We start from the raw sequence: 22,517 nt of genomic DNA, 5'->3' as shown, positions 1-22,517 counted from the left end.
AGAGCCGAAAAATATGGGAAATGTTTGTGCCCTATAAAATACGGGACGATTCCACGAACTTACACGGTTCGCCCCCTCCCAACACATCGTCCTGGATCCGCGTCTGTCTTCCATGGCTCATGCATAGATGCGGGAGGGGGGGAGCGATACAACAATCGCCCTTTCCGAGCCAAAACTGAGCGGGAAATTTATCTGTCCCGTAGAAATACGGGACGATTCAACGAACAACGAACTTAGAATACATAAATCGCCCCTCCTGACACATCACCCTAGATCTGCGCCTGCTGACAGTCTAATACTAGTATTGCGAATGAATCTTTTTTTAGTGCCGCCATCTGTTTTTCAAATTATGAGTGAAGTGTAATGATTGAATATTTGTACCGCTGTGTAGGCTTGATGCTCTCTGTGGCGAGACTTTTTAACCGGGATATCGGCTGGCATTCGCCATTGCCATTTCGGAAGCACCATCGCAAAATATAGCTTATTAGTTTCCAAGAGATATTAGTATTTTGTGATATATACAAGTCTATATGTGTGATATACTTCGTCTGTAGAGTAAGTATGCGATTCAGGGGCGTAGCCAGAATTTCGTTCGGGGGGGGGGGCCGCTTTCATTTCGGGGGGGGGGGGGCAAAGTGATAGAAAACAATGGATTTGGCCATCTTTTTCACCTTTTTTTCGGTCATTTTCTTACATTTCGGGGGGGCAGACCCCCAAGTCCACCCCCCTTCACTACACCCTTGATGCGACTGCATCTCATTTACTGGAGTAACGAGTCCGTCGCTATGCTGTCGTGAGGGTATCGTGCTGGACTCCCGTCGCGAGGATCCAGGTTCGAACTCCGTTGGCGCGGTACATCAGTGGTTTCCTGAAGTTGGTTTTCTACTTCGAGACGCGAATGAGAGCCACGCGGTCCAGCACCTCCTAGAGATAGAAGGCCTCCGCGGTCTGCTTGTGACGTCAGCAAGTAGTCCATTTCCCCCTAAGAATATTCAGTTAAAAAAATTCCCTGCTCGTGCCAGTATCATCGTTGTGAGGAAAAGAAATGAGCGGGATCAGAATTGGCGATTTCTATGCCCCACATCCAATCACTATGCTGTGTTTATGAGCCAATCAAGAAGATTCTACGCCAAAATAAGAAGAAATGAAATAGGATGCTTCAAAATGTGGCAAACTTGCCAGGTAGTCTGAATGACGTTTATGGCAAACACTACAGAGACCTTCTATCTCTAGGAGGTGCTGCACGGTCCCCCATTTGAAAAAGTCTCCCGCAAAGATCGGGCAGACTTTCATCATGATACTTACATAACATCAATTTTCCAGCATTTACCATCTTCATTTCAAAATATGGAGGGAGCAGATGTCAGCACCAGCAAGAACACGAAACAAGCACAATTCTGTACCGATTCGTTAGATATTCCGCAGAGTAATGTGTACGAGGTGAATATACTAAGTAGTAGTAATGAGAGTCCTCTCACTATCGTGACAACTTATGTGGTACTAGCAAAATAACCCACCACTGATCGGGTTTTTTCCATATACCAGGAGCATCGAATAAGTGACAAGCCATTGTAAAGGCCTAAAAGCGTCTAAAACACATTGTTTGGGAACCACGGTAATCAGAGTAAGCATTCCAAAAGTCAGTGTTGAGACCCAAAAACCATTGCTATCCAAACAGTTCCCCTTCTCCATTTTTGAGCATTTGCCTAACTCTAGCGACCTTTTAAAGTAAACTATCTTTCATGCCGGGTCCTGTTTGGTGTTCATGTGAATCATCATTCGCGCGGTAAATGTGATTAATCCGGTTGTTATGCATAATCACTGCGCATTTTGGTAAGTTTGCTTTTACCGGTGATTATACGTAGAACCCGTCGTTGGTAAATTTGATAAGTTACCCTAAAGCAGCGGTTCTCAACCTTTTTTGACTCGCGGAGCCCTTTCCAGTAAATAGTTTCTATGGCGGAGCCCTGTTTGAGTCGAGGAGCCCTTCTTTGTACATAACGTTTATGGCAGAACCTTGTAGGCCTCTCTTATTTACTTATCTATCAAATTTACTAATTCATTTTATTTCCCTTGAGTCGCCGCGGAGCCCCTGGGAGGTGCACACGGAGTAATCACTTTTACTGGTGACTATGCATTGATAGCCAAGCGTCGTTGGTAAATTTAATACATAAGTACTGAAAAAAATTATCACTTTTACCGGGGCGATTATGCATAATACTTAAACGTTGCGTTGCATTAAACACGATAAATCGTGAAATTATGATATGCTGTACATGATAATTCATGCATGTATCGGGGTTCGCGACTATATTCATCACGCATACTAGACCCATTTGGAATTTTTTCATATTTATCAAATTCATCAATTACACTAGGGTGTTTATGCATAATCACTGATGAAGGCAATAAATTTTGATGTATTTATCTAATTTACCGACGACACTTGGTTATAATCGCAGTCATAAATCTTAGTCATAATCACAGGTAAAAAGTTATAAATTTATCAAACTTACCGAGGCGATTGGTAAATATGCATAATAACCGTTTTATCACATTTACCGCAACATATATATGTGAAATTTGACAAAGATCGGCCTAAAGTTATAGATTTGTGCAGGGAATACACACACACAGACAGAAAACTAGTCTTATTATACATAGATGTATAAATACAGTTTTTCTATCTTTGCAGGCGACGCGAAGAATTTCATAACAAAATCGAAGGAACCGAAGGATTTGACGATACCGTGCGTTTTCCGGAGTATCCGCAACTGTTACGAGCCGATAGGCAGCCTAGGAGCCAATTTGACGATCGAGTTCCCAAGATATGAAAGGGATCTCAACGAGACTTGCCTCAAGTGAGTCATGATGAGCCTAGCCCAGTGTTTCTCAACCTTTTGTTTTTTGAAAACCAAGGGCCAGTATATTATCTGGAAACAGTTTGAGGGACCACTTGTGTCCCGTATTACGGGACATACCTGTAGTTTTCGTCGTTCCGATTTTATTGGTACATTTTCCCTGGTTTTTTTTTTTCAACGGCACTTATGGAGAGGAGATCAGTTTATCGTATGAAATATGGTCCCCAGATCATTTGAATATTTTTTTCTTGAGATACTCTTCGTTTTTGTTGATGGTAAGATTTGTAGGTAAAGCAGTAATTAGCAAATTGGATCTAAGTCTGCCTGCGGACCACCAGTGTCATCGTCACGGGCTACCTCTGGTCCGCGGACCATAGGTTGAGAAACAATGGCCTGGTCTAATCGGTGTGAATGTATTTTCGACTATCTCGACTTTTTTTTAAACAAAAATGTTCCTTTTTTGTCCCCCCCCCCCGTATTCTTATTTTCAACGAAGCTCACTTGAATTTGTAATGTTAAATGGTGGACAAAGATAATTTTCATTAATTATTAATTACATTATGGTAATTATGTCTATGAAAAAAATGTCTCGTAATTGTCTCATTCAGCGTTTCCATCGTGAAATACATTTGAATTCACTGCGATTTGCTGCCACCAATGACAATTTTTTAGCAACTTCAGCCATGATTGGCAATTTCGTCCACATTTGGCAACTTTTTTGGCGTCAGTTAGCAATGTCCCGTGTAAATATTTTTTTTCCACATTTTTGTCGATAAAATATGGTAAATTTGCCGCTGTGGTGGTCGAGTGGTTATAGTGACGGACTCGCGATGAGAGGATCCGGGTTCGAACCCCACAGTGGTGGTCGGCTGAAGTTGGTTTTCTGTGGTTCCCAACTTCAAGGCGCAAATGCGAGCCGATCTCCCCGTTAAAAAGTCTCGCCACAGAGAGCAACAGTCCTACAACGGTAAATCATTCAACCATAACACTTCACTCATAGTTAGTAAAACTGGGGGCAGATAGCAGCACTACACATAACAAGCATTACAGAGAAACAAAAAAACTTCACGTCAGGTTTCACTACACGTACACGCGCATTCCCGCATGTACCGATTCGTTGGGGGTTCCGCGGGGGGGGGGGGGGTTGCATGTGTGGTGTATGTAGCAAAAATAAACACGTCTGAAACACATTGCTTGGGAACTACGACAATCAAAGTAGACATTTCAAAAGTCATTATTGAGGCCAAGAAATCATTGTTGCACGACAGTTTTGCGTCCATTTCGGACATTTGCCCAGCTCATACGAACTTTTAAATTGGACAGAATGTTACTCTTTGAACTGATACGTTAATCCGAAAAGAGATGCCACTCTCCTCTATTCATACGAAGATTTCGACAGCTGGCTGATACGAAGATGAATTCAGGAAAGAAAATTCAACTGCCTACGCTAGGAATCGAGCCCATGTCCTCTCACTCACTGGATGAGCGCCCTAAGATACTAGACTACAAAGACAACGCACTTCTTTCTTTAGAAGAGCTCGAGTGCGTTGATTAGGAACGTACATGGACAGTCAGAACTAACTCAGGCCACATAGTCAGACCTAACTCAAACCCCACAGTCAGACTTAACTAAAGACACACAGACAGACTTTGCTCAGACCACACAGACAGACCTTGCTCAAACCACACAGGTCACACAACCAGACCACACAGGTCACGCCACACAGTCAGACCTAATTTAGGCCCCAGAGCCAGACCTAACTCAAGCCACACAGTCAGATCTAATACACGGACAGACCTTGCTCAGACCACACAGTCAAACCTAATACACAGACAGGCCTTGCTCAGACCACACAGTCACACCTTCCTCAGACCTCACAGCCAGACCTTGCTCAGACCACACAGTCAGACCTAATACACAGACAGGCCTTGCTAAGACCACACAGTCAGACCTTGCTCAAACCTCACAGCCAGACCTTGCTCAGACCTCACAGTCAGACCTAACTCAAGCCCCCCAATCAGACATAACTGAAGCTACATAGTCAGACCTAACTCAAGCCCCCCCCCCCCAGTCAGACATAACTGACGCTACATAGTCAGACCTAATTCAAGCCACACAGTCAGACTTAACTGAAGCTACATAGTCAGACCTAATTCAAGCCACACAGTCAGACTTAACTGAAGCTACATAGACAGACCTTGCTCAGACCATACAGGTCACACATTCAGACAACACAGGTCACGCCACACAGTCAGATCTAATACACGGACAGACCTTGCTCAGACCACACAGTCAGACCTAATACACAGACAGGCCTTGCTCAGACCACACAGTCAGACCTTGCTCAGACCCCACAGTCAGACCTAATACTCATACAGGCCTTGCTAAGACCACACAGTCAGACCTTGCTCAGACCACACAGTCGGACCTTGCTCAGACCTCACAGCCAGATTTTTCTCAGACCACACAGTCAGACCTAACTCAAGCCACACAGTCAGACTTAATTAATTGAAGCTACATAGACAGACCTTGCTCAGACCACACAGTCGGACCTAACTAAAGCCACACAGACAGACTTTATTTAGACCCACACATTCAGACTTTACTCAGAGCACACAGGTCACACAGTCAGACCTAACTCAGGCCACATAGTCAGACCTAACTCAGGTCACAGAGTCAGACCTAACTCAACGCACACGAGCTCTAAGGAAATAAGGTCGTTGCTTCCATAGCGTAGTGGTCTAGCGCGCTCACCCTACAAGTGAGAGGATGTGGGTTCTATTCACCGCAACGGCAGTTGAATTTTCCCTCCCGAGTTCACCTTCGCATCAGCCAGCTGTCAGAACCTCCGTTCAGATGCTTCGTTAATATATAATCTTGATTTGCTACCGTTATGACTCTAGGAAAGCGGTGAACTTCAACAGCTGCACGGGTCGCATCGAGAGTGACTGCAGCACCAAGCTGGGATCGGCCATCACCGCCGTGCAGAACGAAGTCAGAGAGATCTGTAAAAACGGATCGGCCATTCAGAAATGTGAGAATAACCTCTTTTCCTTCTCTTTTATATCTGCGATACGAAACTCATCAAAATATTGAATGATGATGATGATAACTGATAACTCGTGATAACTGATAACCATTTAAAATTTGTCTCGATTTTTTCTTTTCCAACGCAGCATTTCTCAACGCTACGACGTGTTTCAACAAGAACGTCAAGGAAACCAGAAAATGTTACTTCAAGTACGCCACGAACAAAACGGACGACGCGAAATCCTTATGCTGGTGAGTTTTCAACGACAGAACCCTATTCTCGTTGGCATCGTGGGTGCCGAGACCGTCTCAAACTGCACCATGGGTAGGTCACCCGGTGAGAGTCAGGGCTGCACTTGTGCCGTGCGACCCGTGTTATTGCACGGGGTGCCAAATCCAGGGTGAAAAAGCTAAAAAAAAAAACAATTATTTTGACCAAAAACAAAATGAGGAAAATGATTTCTGTTCACTCTAGGAGGTGTGGGGGGGGGGGTGTGGCCAAACCCGAATGAAAGAGTGAAAGAAAGGGGCGTAAGTCTGAGAAATGAGTGGTCAAAAAAATTAAAGTAGAATGGAAGAAAAACCACACATGGGCAGAAAAACTATGGACCTGTCTTTATATATACCTAGAGAGCGAGGGACTAAGTGAGCGAAGAAAAGAGTAACCTAGAGAGAGTGTGTGCAGGTACCTGGAGTGACCAAAACAGTGTGCACACATGTGAGCGACCATAAGCGTGACCTAGATACAGAGAAAAACAAGGTCAAGGGTTGGGTGACCAAAATAGCGCGGAAGCATGTGAATAATAAAACAAGTGGTGTCTTACAGAGCAGAGACCAGGTCTAGTGAGTGACAGAATGAATGATGATGTGAGTGACAGAAACAAGGTGCAGGAATATGAAATGACAAGAGTGCAGGGAACAGGTTACTGAGGGACCAAAAGAGTGGCCTGGATAATGTGAAAGCGTGGGAGGGACCTAAACAGTGCTCAAACATATGAACGACCGAAACCGTGACCAAGAGACAGGTCAGTGAGTGACGAGGGACAAAAAAAATGATCTGAAGAGTGCACTCATGTGGGGGACCAAAACAAAGAGTGCACGCATGGGAGGAATTAAAAGAATGACTTGTAGAACGAGGCGTATTTACGGGGGCTGAGCAGGCCCAGATTAGCAAGTTCAGATTTAAAGAATGAGTGACCATAAGCTGTGACTATACTGAAGTGTACGAGGTCCTCTTTTTTTTTACTTCGCATTTTACAGTTACGATAGGCTGAGAAGGGTATAAGAAATGAGAAATTGTGCTCGCCCCGCATCTGACCAGAGGCGTATTTACAGGAGGGCTGAAAATTTAAGAAATGAGTGGTCAAAGGAATTAGACTGGAAAGGGAGAAGAGTAGCAAAATACCAAAAATCTGCTTCTGCTTACGAATGGCTAAAATTGGCAATGGTCGATAGAGCCTGGGTGGTGTACGGTATGATGAAATAAAATGACCTCTTTCCCCCCTCCCCCTTCCCCCAGGTCCGGCCCTGCCAAAAGAATGGCATACAGTGGGAGACATTAAGTGAGCAGCCAGAAGCGTAGCCTGGAGAGTATGCAAACATGTGAGTGACCAAAAGAGTGGCCTAGAGAGTGTGCAAGGACTTGAGTGACTGAAAGAGATCCTGAAGAATGTGCCAGCATGAGAGAGACCAAAAGAATGACATATAAAGAATGTGTAAGCATGTGATGATTAGGGGAGAGCGTGAAAGTGACCAAAAGTGTGATCTGTAGAGCGAGAAACTGAGAGTGTGCAAGTATGAGAGTGAGCAAAAGCAAAACACCTAGAGAACAAAAAACTGGAATAGTATGCGATCAAGGGAGCGTTTAAGCATGGTAGTGACCAAGAAAGTGACCAAACGAGCGGAGGACGAAAAAAGTCACCAAGAGAGTTGAAATTCTGAGCTCTAGAGCTCTACCAAAAGTATGACTCAGAGCAGAGCGCCGACACGAAGAAAACATTGATGAGGCTGAAATCGCCATCCGTCCCGTACGTAGGAGGAGGAATGGTGCGTTGCACTGCGTATATTCATGCAGTGTTGCCAACTTAGCTCTTTTCCGATTCGATGTGGTTTTTTTTTCTGCCATTTACAGTCGAATCCCGTTATAACGAACGTCAAGAGACCGGAGGAATCACTTCGTTAAAACGAAATTTATAATTAAAACGTATAAAGGAATTCCAGGTTACCTAGCATTGTTCCTATATAAACTTATTTGGGGGGATTAAAAGAAGCGTTCGTTAAAACGAGATTTTCGCTATAAAGGTATTCGTTAAAACGTTATTCGACTGTAGTTAGAGAAAAATACCCATCTAGTTGTTTTCCTAGTCTTTTTCAAACATTTTTCCTGTGTGTGCTAGAAGTGTGTTATTAAATTACCTGAAAATACGGGAAAATGTCCCATGAAAAACGGGATGTATAGTCATCCAAATAATGACTAAAATCAATTCTAGTTGTTTTGAGCCCGGTTTCTAATTGTTTTTGATGAAGAATCTAGTTGGAAAATTTTTTTGACTGTGTGTTGGCAACGCTGTATTCATGACTTTTATTGGGGAAGAGGCCTCACAGCCCGCTCACAAAATTTATTGGAGGAGGGGGTGGATCAAATAGCCTCAGTTCCCCCCCCCCGGTTCCGGCACCTATGACTCAGAGACAGAGGCATACGGGGGCGGGGCTATAGTTGTTTTCCTAGTCTTTTACAAAAAATTTTCCTGTGTGCGCTAGCAGTCTGTTATTAAATTACCTGAAAATACAAGCATATACTTGAAAATACATACTGCGAACTGTAGCAGACGGCCAATTTCAGGAATGAGTGATCAGGAAAATTAGACAAGAATGGGAAAAGGGCGGCGAAAAAAAGTTCTATAGCCCATAAGCAGCACCCTCTGTGCGTCTGACTACCCAGTATACATACTCCTATTTTATTATCTTATAGTCGCATCCGTGGCTCCCACAAGGGAGGGACTGACCCTTCCTGAGGACCGGGACAATTCTCAGCAATATTCGCTTTTTCAAGCTAGAAAACTACAGAAGTGCCCGTGAAAAGTCTGACCGGGCCGCCCGCAAAACATCCCAACATAGGGGCCATTCCTCCAGGATGTGGGGGCCACGGCCGCATCACACTGTACATGTATATGAGTATTATTAATTCTTGCGTATTTTATTTCGTCCCGTAGCTCCGTGTTTAAGACAAAGCGATGCGTGCGCTCGCTGTCGAGCCAGTGCCCGAAGAACGCCACGAACCTGAGGGAAGAGCTCCTCAAGACTTACTACGGGTACGCGGATACCCTGTGCGGGAAGTACTACAAGCAGTGCAACGCTGCCGTGTCGGTCGCCCCCGCCAGCGCCTGGATCATCGCGTTACTGTTCTTCTTCACATCCACAATCAAGATACTTTGAACTAATGCTGTGAAATAAGTGTGCGCGCGTATCGTAATTAAGACGACGGTGTTGTTGTTGTTGTTGTCTTTTCTCTTTTTTTTCGATATTTTTCTCTATAATTCCATTAAAAATCCAGTCGATTCAATGTTGTGCCTGTTCTTAATCACGCCATGCTTCAAGACTGAATTTTCAGGGGCGCCGGAAAAAGGGCGGAGGGGGGGGGGAGAAGGGCCAAAGAATTCGTGAAAGAGTTATGTGTGCAAAGGAAAAGTGTTTTCGGGCTCCGGACCCTAGAATTTTCATTGCTTAACGTGTTTAACAATTTTCATTGCTTATTTGATGTATCAAATGCACAGGACGCCTCTGGGGGCATGATACGGATGCCTCTTGGGACATAATAAGGACGCCTCTTGGGACGCTCTTTTGGCGGCTTCAAGGGGGCACCTAACCCGAAATAGGCGGACGAAAAGAACTTTTTATATTGATCAAAAAAATTTATGGTAAACAATTTCTGTCCACTGTGGGAATGGCGCCAAATCCAAGATGGAAAGGAAAAAAAAATGGGGGTTTTGTAAGGAATTAAAATAAATTGCGGGGGGGGAGGGGATCAGATAGAAAGCCCCAAAACAGGTCCCGCACTTAGAGGAGATATTGTAGGCCTACTCGTATAATTTTATTTCTCTGGTCCAAGGTCCCGCACGGGTAGAAATTTTGTCTCGAGCTGCTCGTGCAAATCAGCACTGTTACTGAGTCATTAGCCAGCTCTCAGTGGCCTACTACTGCTAAACCACACGATTTTCTGCTATACCATTTCGTCCATATTCCTCTGCGGAACTTCTAACGAATTGGTACATGTTGAAATATGCATGTATTTGTAGTGAACCTGACGTGACGTTTGTTTCTGTGTAATTCTTGTTATGTGTAGTGCTGCCATCTGTCATCAACTTTTCTAACGTGTTCATTTTTTCCCCCTCAGTGGCCTGCCGACTTCGTCGTTCATCTTCCTATGTCCGGAGGTTATTTTCTGAAAATGGTCGGCGGGGCCATGGGAAGAAGGCCCCTTGCTACATATCATTATACGGGAGTGTGCATAGCTAACAGCACGAACCGCAAATTGCTGGCGAACTGTTAATCTTGGAGGCATACTTAGAATCAGGAAAAAGCATCCGAATAACGCGTAGGCCTCAGATACGTCATTCATATTGCAAGGGATTGTAAAGTTATTAAAAATCAACCTGCTCTAAAAAAACTCAATTAGAAAGTTGTTGCCCTGCCTCTTCAGGGGCCGCCTCCTTATTATACATTAGAGGTTCCCTAGGAGTGTTAACGTGGAGGCACGACTGGGTTTTCACGTCTTTTTCTGGAGGCCAAACTTAGACATTTTAAAGTGCAATATTCGCTAAGATATTTGGATTCAAAAATCGGAGAAAAATTGGGAAAGAACAGTTCAAACTAGCGAACAACGCTTCTTTTTCCCATCATTTACTTTTTCCCCCAACTTTTCTCCTTTTTGAAGTGGAACTTAGTGACGTAACAGTGAAAGGGACATAAGAGTGAAAGTTGGTGAGGGAGAGAAATTTGATCACGTGACTACTCTCTCTCTCTCTCGTGACTTATTGGCGATATTAATATACCTAATAAGAACGCAAAATGGCAACCGCGGTTCTGTTGCAGTCAATAGGAGTCAGTACAAGGATTACGTCAGCATCGATAGGGTGGAAGTTGGTTTCGGATTGGCTGACCTTTGATGACGAGTGGGGAGGTGTGTTTGAACGATCATCAATATCGCCATTTATAAAAAATAATTCTCAATGGCATCTTTACTGAGCGTGCCATAAACGAGAAAAACCTTTCCCTACATTGTGGGCACACACCTGACCTAATATTCCCCCATTGACGAGTCCTTTATAGATCCACTTCAGTGATCTCTAAATGTTCCGCGGATCTTTTGAGTGATCTGGAAATGTGTATTGGCCACTTATGTGTCGCGGGCCGCGATACGTAAAATATGTCCCACGGATCACTTAAGTAATCTGAGAATGTTCTGCGGGTAACTTGAGTGATTGAGTAACTACACTCCCTCCCAGTTAAGTGCTCTATGCCTGTCACTTATGGGATCTCCAACTACACCACGGACCGCTTAAGTGTTCTTTAACTGAGCCACGCGTCACTCAAGTGATCTGTGAATGTGACACGCGCGGGCCTACTTGGGTGATCTGCAAATGTGCCGCGGATGGCTTAAATTAGGGGGGTCTTCAACCCATGGCCCGCCAAAACATTTCGATCGATTGACGCAATATCATTAAAAAGTAGGGTAAAACGAAGATTTCGGTTAAAAAAGTCACCCAGTTCATATAGACCAGTGTTTCCCAAACTTATTCAGCCCATCGCCCCCTTTTCAAAAACAAAATTTCTCATCGCCCCCCTGGAAGAGATGTTAAAAACCCACATATTAAAAAGTTTAAAGATGCAGTGGCGAATTTTCGATTTTTTTGCATGAATGTTTTCCTGAAACATTTCTAGTATAAAAAGGGTTAAAAATTCTAAAATAATTACAATTGAGAAAATTACAGTAAACTTCATTGCAAAACAAAAAAAAATTAAATTTGTGAATTATAAAATTATAAACATATGCATATAACACAAAACATATGCATTTAGTTGCATTTATTGGGGTCAAAGTAATATTCGCATCACACAAAACATATCCATTAATGTTAAAATTATTAAAAAATACAGACACAAAACTACAATGGTTACTTAGTTTTAATAAAAATAATTTTATTATTAATAGATGTTTTCTAAGTGTGATGATTGTCGCATGGTTTTACTAAGCAGCGTCCTCAAATCCTCACAATTGAATATCTGTAGGTGATTTCGATTTTTGTCGAAAGATTTGTGACTGCATTGAAACGTCTCGCACATGAAAAATGTTCAGCTACATTAGAACCTCTCAATAACGGACACTCACGGTAGGGCCGTCTTAAGAGCATCATGGACCCCCCCCCCCCCCTCCGTCAAGTGATTTTTCTGAGGCCATACCTGGGAACTTCTCAAAATATTCAACTACTTCTCATCTTTCTGAGCCCCCTCTTTTCTTCAGGAGCCCATGCATTAAGACGACTCTGACTCACGGGACCGAAAATTTTCGCCGCTAACGAGGCGTGTCCGTTAATGGATAGTAAAATAATCAGTCTCAACGGGAGTCCGTTGACGTAATTCAAAAAGTGTTTGATAATTGGAGGTGTCCGCTAAAAACAGGGAGTGTCCGTTATGCAAGATTCCTCTGTATATCCCCATAAATTCCAGGCACGGTATTTGCTTTTTACAGAAAGAAAAAATAATAGCCATCTTCAAATTTTAACGTCACACCGTCTTTTAATGCTATTTCTGTCAATTTTTCTTGTAAATGTGATAATTGATATTGTTGGAGATTGAAAAGAAAAGTATCGAAAATTGTTATTTTTTTCATTCAGTACAGATTATTTATTTCATGATTGTAAGGATCTCTTGGGAATACGTGATGATCAGAGAGGTTACATAAAAAAAATATATATTATTTTAATCTCCCTCTCCCCATTGTCAACTGCATCTTACACATTCCTGAAACAATTTAAACTACATTTAACATGTGTTACGTACTCCTATGAAATCGCGTATCCAGAAATTTTATTTTATACAAAATTATTCGCACCAACGCATGTTGGAGTTGAGTGTTCTACTTTGACATGGAACACAAAAATAAGGTTTTGATGATAAGTTCCAGTGAATGCATAAAACTTCATTAATGATAAAATTCAGCCAATTCTTATTATTATCAAGTTCGAGCAAAGCCACTTGCAACACGGCTTAATTAGAAATTATATATATATTTATTTAATATGGAATTGATGCAAACTACTCGGCGGTTTCGATTTTATAGTGACTATCTTAGAAATATGCGCACATGGCTATCCAATTAGAATTAGTGTTGTCGTAACGCACTAAATACGCAATCGTGCTCACACTCTCTGAAGCATGGGTCGGTAACCGAATTTACCTGGCAATCTACTGCTTTGACTTTTCCCTTCGAAGTTTTAAAATTTGATCATTTTTCTCGCACCACGGTCATTTTCTGCACACGAGGGCTAATTAATTATGGTGCGCTAACCCCTCGATGGGGGACTCCCTGCGGTAGCAATTTTTTGCTGCGGTCAAGTAGCCGTTTTTTGTTGTCCCCCTGTGTCAGGGAAGTCTTTCTGACAAGGACAAACCGGGTATCGAACTTGCAACACCTCTAAACACCCTTTGGTACTTTAGGCGAGTATCTTATCGACCGGGTTTCAAAATTTAATCGTTAAAATAAGGGACTACGAATAATATCGGGAGAATACAATTGACTCTCTCCCTCTTTGGTTTCTTCTACATATAATTCTGAATGACAATCATTCTAAATATTTACTATTGCTTTATGAATATATCTGAAATCTCGTTAGATTGCAATGAATTTCAACTCTTTCAGCTCAAACATATTAAAAGGAAAAAAATTCGGATGAAACCACGCTAATTAAACGTAAAAATACAATAAAAAATACTTTCAGAGGGATATGACTGATAATATAATTATATATCCTTAAGTAATACTATCAATATAGAGCGCAAAAAACCAACGATGTTCACTAAAAATACCCGGAAATTCATTGGTGTTTATTTCCGTGTATTTTTGACGAATATCGTGGTCTTTTGCGTTCTACATTGCTAAAAAGGTAATTTCATCATACTATTAATATACTACGATGCTTAAGAATGAGTCGATTTCGAATTGAGTAGAATCACTCTTGAAAGGTCGTATGACAATGGATCGTTTTCTTTCAAGGAGGAACACTACATAAGATACCGTAAAAAAAAATTTCAATTCAAAAAAATAAATTTTAATAAATTTTCTACTAAACCGACACCATCGTGAGAAGAAATTTCTATCATCCGATGCTGAAGGAGCGTGTATCGCCCCATCCGTATATTCTTTGCAATATTCGAAGGAGAAACGATGATTGTTTTCGGAGATAGTACCAAAATTTCTCTTTTATCCTTATTGTCATAATCAGTGCGGTTACGGATAGCGCTCTTGATAAGCATTAATAGATAGCATAGGCACCGAAACCTAAAAGTTGAGGCCCTTTGAGTCTCACCCCCCCAATAAAATCTTTAAGGCGATGCTAACCCCCCCCCCCCTTCCGCAATTAATTTCTAAAAATAAAATGCAATGTACGTTCTCTCTGTCATACGTACACGCTTGAGTCTCGTGTATACGGGACGACTTTATGCCTTCCCCCCCCCCTCCAATATTTTTTTCATGTCGGTGCCGCTGATACATAGTATTGCCCAAGTGCTTTACTCAAGTCATGAAAATCGGTCAATATAAGAGTATTTAGTAGCATCAAAATTTTGATGAAAAAAAATACATTATTGTACTTACGGTGTGGATTCAACAAACATCTTCCGCATTACATTCATTTCTTTTCGGACACCATCGAAATTACAAATACAAACACAAAGGCCCCAAGAGGCAAATCGCCCAAAGAGGTGGCTGAAGCTGATATGCATGTTTGACCCATGAAATGGAGGTCCATCCGTTGTGTAACAAACACTTTAGATATGTGACTTCTTTGCACGAAAATTCAAGACTGCTCGTCTGTAATTCATATTTTGCTACTTCCACACATTGCTATCTTTGAGTTTAAGTAATTCACGAACTTGAACGATTACATTACAAAAAATTTTCTATTACGGCAGTTCCTCGAAGTGAGCGTCGGGATTCCTAGTGGGGTCGTACGAGGTGTTGACCATTGATGTTTGTGTCTGTTCCTAAGCGGTTCTTTTATAAAAAAAAAAACCAGCATACACAAAAAGACCATAGCCGTAGGTGAATGAACAGTGATGCTAAAATCATGCCTTCCCCCCACCCGCATCCTGCCGCAGGGTCCCGAGGCTAGGCTCTTTGGCGGGCCACAGTCTGTATTGAATTTATAATGCGAAAAAACAATGAGAATCGTCTCGGGGCCCTGAAACCAGAACACTGATACCAGCTGCACTTTTTTGGGGGAGTTTGATAGCTCCAATAATGAACAGTCATTAGCAAAACCAGTCATTCCCAGATGGTGTTGAAATCTGCGACAGAAGTTTTTATCGATCAATTACAATACAATTACAGTTACAATACAACTGGAATGTACAGCGCATATTAAAAGGGGGGGGGGGAGACTTTAGCTCTGCTTCCTTCTGAATAGATGAAACAAGTACAACTATACTGTGTGCAATTCTTAGTTTTTTGTTTTTCGCCCATAGGCACGGATATTCACGAAGGCTTTTTTCGGAAAACTGTCCCAGTTTTCGAAAACTTATTTTTTCCTCTCATCCTCCCATCGCCCCCTTATGCCAATTCGTAGCCCCCCCCCCCAATCGCGTCTGTAGCTGGTATCGCCCACTTTGGGAAACACTGATATAGACCATAGTTTCCCAACCTTTTTTTGGCCCATCGCCCCCCAACGCAATCTAACCCATAGGATCCTATGTTATACCCGTAGCTTCTACCGCCCCCCTGGAACATTCCATCACCCCCAAGGGGGCGTTAACACCCACGTTGGGAATCACTGATATAGACTTATGACAAGAACAGGCTGATCGGCGTATAGTACAGTCGCACCCCCCCCCCCCCCACCCCGGTATTCGTGGTTTCCGTATTTGTTTTTCCTTTTCTTTGTAATTTTTTTTTTTTTTTGCAACACTCAGAAATCGTTATTCATGATTTTGTTTACAAAATTTGAGTTGAGAATTTTTAGGATGGCCCACTAACGACATTAAAAAAAGAAATTACTAAAAATACAGTAATTCAAAAAATTAAATTACTGTCATCACACTCACTAGAGCCGTGGCAGCAGAGCTAATTAATTAATAGCAATTCAGAGGCATTGGCCGAGTAGGAATCAATACAGCTGACTGGTCCTGAAACTGAAGCGGTACCAGATGAAGGATATCGAGAGAGAGAGAGAGAGAGAGAGAGATAAAGAAGGCAAGTTCGCTATGAGTAACATAACGGAAGGACTTCGCAGGTTCAAATCAGCAATAGATCCATTTTTTCACGATATAGATTCTCCCATGTTACGTTCTTCACATGTAGAAAAATTGGTAGAGGAAATCTTATCAACATACTTGATGATACGAAGAAGAAACGGCAAACAGAAATCACGCAATGTTCTTTCAGAAAACATCGCCAACAATCGCTGCACCCTCTTTTACATTCCCCTTCTACCTCTGCGACACCCTACTCTTCTCATGACGTTCAATAAACGAGATAAACAAAAAAAATCCTATGTTGTTTTTCGGTTATTCGCGGATTTCTCGTATTCGCGGTCACCCCCCCCCCCCAAGGAACGTAACCCCCGCGAATACGGGGCGGGGTGATGTATTCAGCTTCTTAATAAGGCCTAAACGCAAAAGAAACCACGCTATACACTTCTTCACCATAAAACTTCGTGTACATTCCGTCCTCTTTGAGTGGAAGAAAGCAGAAATTAACGGAATTTTCCCATGGTGTCGTATTTCTCGGGTGCAATGGTCGGGAAAAGAGCAGGTGAATGTATGCATCTTGATTGGTTGGAAGAAGGATTTGCACAATACTGGTGCAGTTAGTTTACTAGCAGTGATGGTAACTCGTGGGAAATTTCCCATATTCGTGGGAAAAATTGGCCGAAATTGGTCCATATGGGAAATTTCTTGGCGTTTGTGGGAAATTTTGAAATTTGGTCAAACAAAAGAATTTCTGTTGAAAAAAATATATAAATGCCAAACAATGCTTTTCTAGTGTAAAATAATTGACTACATATTTCCACCGATAGATGGCAGCAAAAATTTCGGAATATGTGGGAAAAATTTAGTCAAAAGGGAAATTTTTGTGGGAAATTTTGCTTGACGGGGTTACCATCACTGTTTACTAGTGTCTTTGGAGCTTCTCTGGTCAGAAGCCTTTTAGTCTTTCAAGGAGTGTAAGATGGGGGAAGCGTAATAGCGAAAAAACGAAAGTTGAAGAAAAAGTGAGATTTTTTTCAAAAAAAAGTGGTCATCCCTTTATTTTTTCGTCAAACAGACGGCTAAGATATCCAGAAAATAAAATGTTTCCATGTTGTCACGGGGAAATTTTCTAAATTGTTACGTTTAAAAAATGATGTGTTCCATTGAAGTTCAGTGATGTTATATGAATTTTCAAAACCACTAGCAAAAATATCACCATCATATATTCTCATGTTTTTAACATATTTATCTACCGTCTTGATATTAATTTCATACCCCCTCGAGGGGCTCCGCGGAGCACCGGTTGAGAACAGCTGAATTAGACAATTGGTCTCTTTGTTTAACACAATATAGAAATGAAGTGCCACCAAATTAACACTGTTTTTGACATCTCTTTTATACTCCGATCAGAAAATGCACTCCAGGATTAGAAAACATTTATTTGTTGATTAATATAAAATTTACTTCGATTTTTTATAGTGTACTTAGTGCGCAGAGTATACTGTGTGTGTAAGGGTGTTTACTGCATTACACTTCTGTGTACTGCACAGAAAATAGCAATACAATTATTTCAACACTATCAGTGATATTACAAAAGTACGATGTTATTAAAAGAATTTAAAAAAAAAAAATATGGATATGTTTAAAAATATATTGACGTCGATTTTGAACGAGATGTAAAGAAAATATTGCAGCGAATTTCAAAATGTCTTGAAAACATCAATCGTGATAGAAAGAGAGATTTACCAGCTGAATAATATTCTTATATTGAGATCAGTTTGAGATTAGAATAAAGGCATTTCCATGCAAGATTTGAAAAAAAAAAATAACGTTGTGTAGAGTGATTTATCTTTGTACCGAGTATAATAATTTATAAGGATTTATCACTATGAATAATTTTTCTAATCAATATAGATAACATTTTAAACGATAAAAATGCTGCCTCTGAATCATATACCGACATCATTAAGAAAGTAACACACCATTGTAAAGGCATATACATCATGCTAAAATGCATGATGCGCCGGGTATGCTAAAATGCGCCGGGTATTATTAGCTATAATACCCGGCGCTGCCCCCAATTACTGGGAGGATTGAAAAAAGTGACAAACCATTACACACAAAGGAATAAATAATAATATATATACATACACTAGTGAAATAAATTAAGAGAATTTGCATATTTTATCGAATTTCATGAAAAGAAATGAACTGAATGTAAAACCACTGCTTCTAGACAAAAATGCAAATCTTGTACGTCAAATACGTAAGCGTACACGTGTGTGTAGGCGGAGCCAGTAGAGAAACGGGCTTTATAAGCGCGCGTAAGTTATTTCTTATATATATAAGACGCATTTCGTTCGCTAGCACACCTCGGCGAATTTCTTGGTGTTATTTTGCAGCAATCGGTTAATTTCAAATTGTAACAGTAAAAATGAGTAACCACCAACGTTTAGATGATGGAATGAGGTGGCGAATTGTGGGGAGGCTAGAAGCAGGCCAATCTCAAGTCCAGATTTGTAGAGAGTTCAATTTAACGCCCAGCGTCGTGTGTAACTTATGCCGGATCCATCGAGAGAAAGCCTGGGCAAGGTCGTCCAATAGCCACGACGGCCAGAGAAGATCGCTATTTGTCGATTATAGCGAGGGGTAACAGAAGTGCTACAGCTTCTCAGCTCTCTCGTGACTTGTATGCAGCCACAGGAACCCGTGTATCAAGGGTGACTGTTTCCAAAAGACTTCACGAGAGAGGGTTGTTTGCGAGAAGACCTGCTGTTTGCGTCCCGCTCACTTCTACGGACAGGAGAATCCGTTTATCATGGTGCAGAGAGCATAGAGATTGGAGTATGGATCAATGGGCGACCATTCTCTTCACTGATGAGTCCCGGTTCAGCCTAAGCACCGATTCTCGCCGTACGTTCATATGAAGAGCACCAGGGACCCGCTACCTACCCTCCAATGTCCGCGAAATCGACCATTATGGCGGAGGAGGTTTAATGGTCTGGGCAGGCATCATGTTGTATGGCGACACACCTCTCCATGTCTTTGAAAGAGGCACTGTGAGTGGTGTGAAGTATAGGGATGAGGTCTTGGAGCTCTATGTTCGCCTTTTCAGGGTTGCAGTTGGCCCCGAGTTCATTTTAATGGACGATAACGCGAGGCCACATAGAGCTCTTCTGCTCAACGATTTTCTAGAGAGTGAGGATATTCGCCGGATGGATTGGCCAGCCAGATCTCCAGACCTTAACCCTATAGAGCATGTCTGGGACGCTGTGGGGAGGGCAATTGCAACTCGCAACCCCCCTCCGGGAACCATCCAGGGAACGAAAACAGCGTTGCTGAACGAGTGGGACCAATTGCCACAGGAAATGATAAACTGCCTTATTTCAAGTATGAAATCACGCTGCGAGACCTGTACATCTGTAAGAGGGGACCATACCCCCTATTAACCCATTTTTTTGTTTATTCTGCAACCGCTGTTTCATACCTTCCGACTACAACGAGTGTTACGCACGATCATGCGTGTGTATTAAAATTATTGAATGGTTATTTGTTTTGTATTGTATCAATGTATGTACATATTAAATTTCATTAAAATCGGTACAGTAGTTCTAGAGATAATCGACCAAGTCTGCAAATTATCTTAATTTCTTACACCAGTGTATATACCGATGGGATTGAAGAAATGAGAAACCATTGTGAAGGCATATGCATGTCTGAAATGCATTGTTCGGCAACCACGCTAACCAAAGTAAACATTCTAGAAGTCATTGTTGAATCTCAGAAACTAATGTCGCCCGACTGATTTTTGCTCATTTCGGGCATTTACTCAGCTCTGACGAACTTCCAAAGTAGCCTATCGCTCAATTTGTGTCCTGTTTCATATATATGCAAAATTTGGAGAGGATAGGTCACCATGGTTAGCTGTCCTATTAAACACACAGAGAAAATAAATTTCATACATATAGGTAAATTACGACCATAGTTGTAAATTGTTGAATAAATAAGGATATTGTTAAACGTTGAACTGGTATTGTTCGAAGCAACAATGTTGTCTGTTTCAACTTTTGCCCAGAGCTTTATTTCATATAAATAACGAGGTTTTTTTCCCGTTAGGGAAATAAACTCGTCTTCGTAAAAAAAATATTGGGTTCGTTGGAAATTTAATTTCTGGTAGACACCAGTGGGAGGTAGGGGGTGGGCATCAGATGTGGATGGTGTAGAATTTCTTACTTGCACGTATGTCTCTTTAAAAACGTACGTTTTTATGTGGCATATGTTTACAGATACAGGTCTGGGGAAGAGGACAAAGCTGCGGGTTGTAAGTTTTCTTCTCTTCACGATTGTTCTGCCGACAGTGATCTTCACTGCTCGTTGAAAGTATTCTTGTAGAAACTCCTCCACAACTCAGATCGAAAAATATTGGGTTCGCCTGAAGTTTAATTTCTGGCACACACCAGTGGGAGGTAGGGTGGGTATCATAATTATGTTAATTGGTAAAGCATTAGAGTGAGCAAGGTGATCAATAATTCATTTTTTACGAAAAAAATATTTAAAAAAATATAATATCGGAAGAAAATACATTTATATATGTTATTATAATAAATTTCTGTTGATTTCAATGCTATTTAAAGGCTTGAAACTCTCTTTAAGAAATTCATTGCGCGACCCGCCCTCTAGGCCATATATGATCAACCCATCAACCCATGGCTTACGGGTCAAAAGTGGTTCTCTGGGTTATCTGATGTGGCTAGCAACGTCAAACCTAATTTTGTGAAAATGAACTAAGCGGCAAATTTACAGATCGCTTAAGTGACCCATGGCAGAATTCCAGAGCGTTTAAGCGGGCCGGGGCACATTATCAGATCACTCAAGTAGGCCCGTGGCACATTTAGGGCGGTATTCACAGTGCAGTGGATCAAACCATGGATCGTCTAAACCCTGGTTGGGGTTCAAACGAAATTTGGTATTCTCTTTCGATCACCGTCCGTGGATTAAACGATCCGTAGTTCAGCTGGCGGTGGGTTACAGAATTCTTTGATGCTGATTGGATTGTTAGATGAAGTAAACGACTGGACTATGAAATTGTATTGCTTACCTTTTGGGATTTTCGTGGTTTTTTTTCATTGAAAACAGAGGTCGCCATACACATTTTTTTTTTTTTTCCTTTTCAAATGACACAGTAATGTGAACGCGCGTACTGGGGTTATTTTTCCAAGAAATCACTTTTGAAGCGACCTTTGGGTATCGCAGCCAACTATTCAATCAATATAAATTTCCTCATTTATATTGGTAGCTAAAAAAATTAAATTAATATGGTCTATAATCTCAGTGATTATACAAAGATTTTTTTAAAGAAATTCTATTAAAATCTGACGTTTTAAATGCATTTTTATTTAAATTACGGAAAACACCCGAAATTTCGATGCTCCAAATATTTTGAGAGAATGATTATCATAACCATTTTTCAATTAAAATAGATCCCGCTTATTACGACGTTAAACAGCGTTCTCCTAAAGTCATTCTTCCGCTTTTTCGAGGCTTAGTTCGTCCTGGACTGAAGTATGCTGTAAGGTTTTGGAGACCATACCTACAGAAGGACATAGACTTGGTTGAAGGGGTGCAGAGAAGAGCTACGCGTGTCCTTATTGGCACACAGGGCTTGCGTTATGAAGAGAGACTTCATTTTTTGAATATGTTTACATTGGATGAACGCAGGTGTCGAGGAGATATGATCGAAGTGTTCAAAATTTTCAATGGGATGGATAGGATGGACCATGAACTTTTAGTACACCGCCAATCGACTGCTTTCACAAGGGGACACCAGTATCGATTGGTAAGGGACAATGCGAGGTTATGGTGTCGCGGGGAATTTTTCTGTAATAGGGTTGTTAATAAATGGAATAGTTTACCCCCGGAGGTAGTAAATTGTAACATAATTGACACGTTTAAAAAGAAATACGATGAACATGTTGGGGTAAATCGAGAAGCTATCCATTCTTAGAATAAGACAACCATGAGTATTCTTTATGGGCATTGTATAATATTTTATCAGGTGTATATATTGTTTATAATTTGTGTTAATTGCATTTTTAATTGGATTGCTGTATTTTTGAAATATATGACATCCATATTTTTATGAACATCTTTTTATCAGCCAC

General features: G+C 41.3%; 1 protein-coding gene across 2 annotated transcripts in view; it reads left to right on the top strand.

Moving 5' to 3' along the window:
- The window catches only part of LOC149088773 (uncharacterized), a 28,320-nt gene extending 18,866 nt beyond the window's left edge, over window positions 1-9,454 (top strand). For both annotated transcript variants that reach the window (XM_089249992.1, XM_089250001.1), the window contains 4 exons: window positions 2,696-2,861; window positions 5,766-5,896; window positions 6,039-6,144; window positions 9,105-9,454. In XM_089249992.1, coding sequence (XP_089106118.1) covers window positions 2,696-2,861; window positions 5,766-5,896; window positions 6,039-6,144; window positions 9,105-9,327 — 626 coding nt within the window. In that variant the 3' untranslated portion in view covers window positions 9,328-9,454. The remainder of the gene's footprint in view (window positions 1-2,695; window positions 2,862-5,765; window positions 5,897-6,038; window positions 6,145-9,104) is intronic.
- The last annotated feature ends 13,063 nt before the right edge of the window (window positions 9,455-22,517 follow it).

The sequence above is a fragment of the Pholcus phalangioides genome, unplaced genomic scaffold (assembly GCF_987345545.1).
Source record: "Pholcus phalangioides strain wild (caught in Gottingen) unplaced genomic scaffold, Ppha-v1.0 ptg000003l_1, whole genome shotgun sequence".
Lineage (NCBI taxonomy): Eukaryota > Metazoa > Arthropoda > Arachnida > Araneae > Pholcidae > Pholcus > Pholcus phalangioides.
The sequence above is the reverse complement of the archived record's forward strand: the minus strand, read 5'-3'. Positions and strand labels throughout refer to the sequence as shown.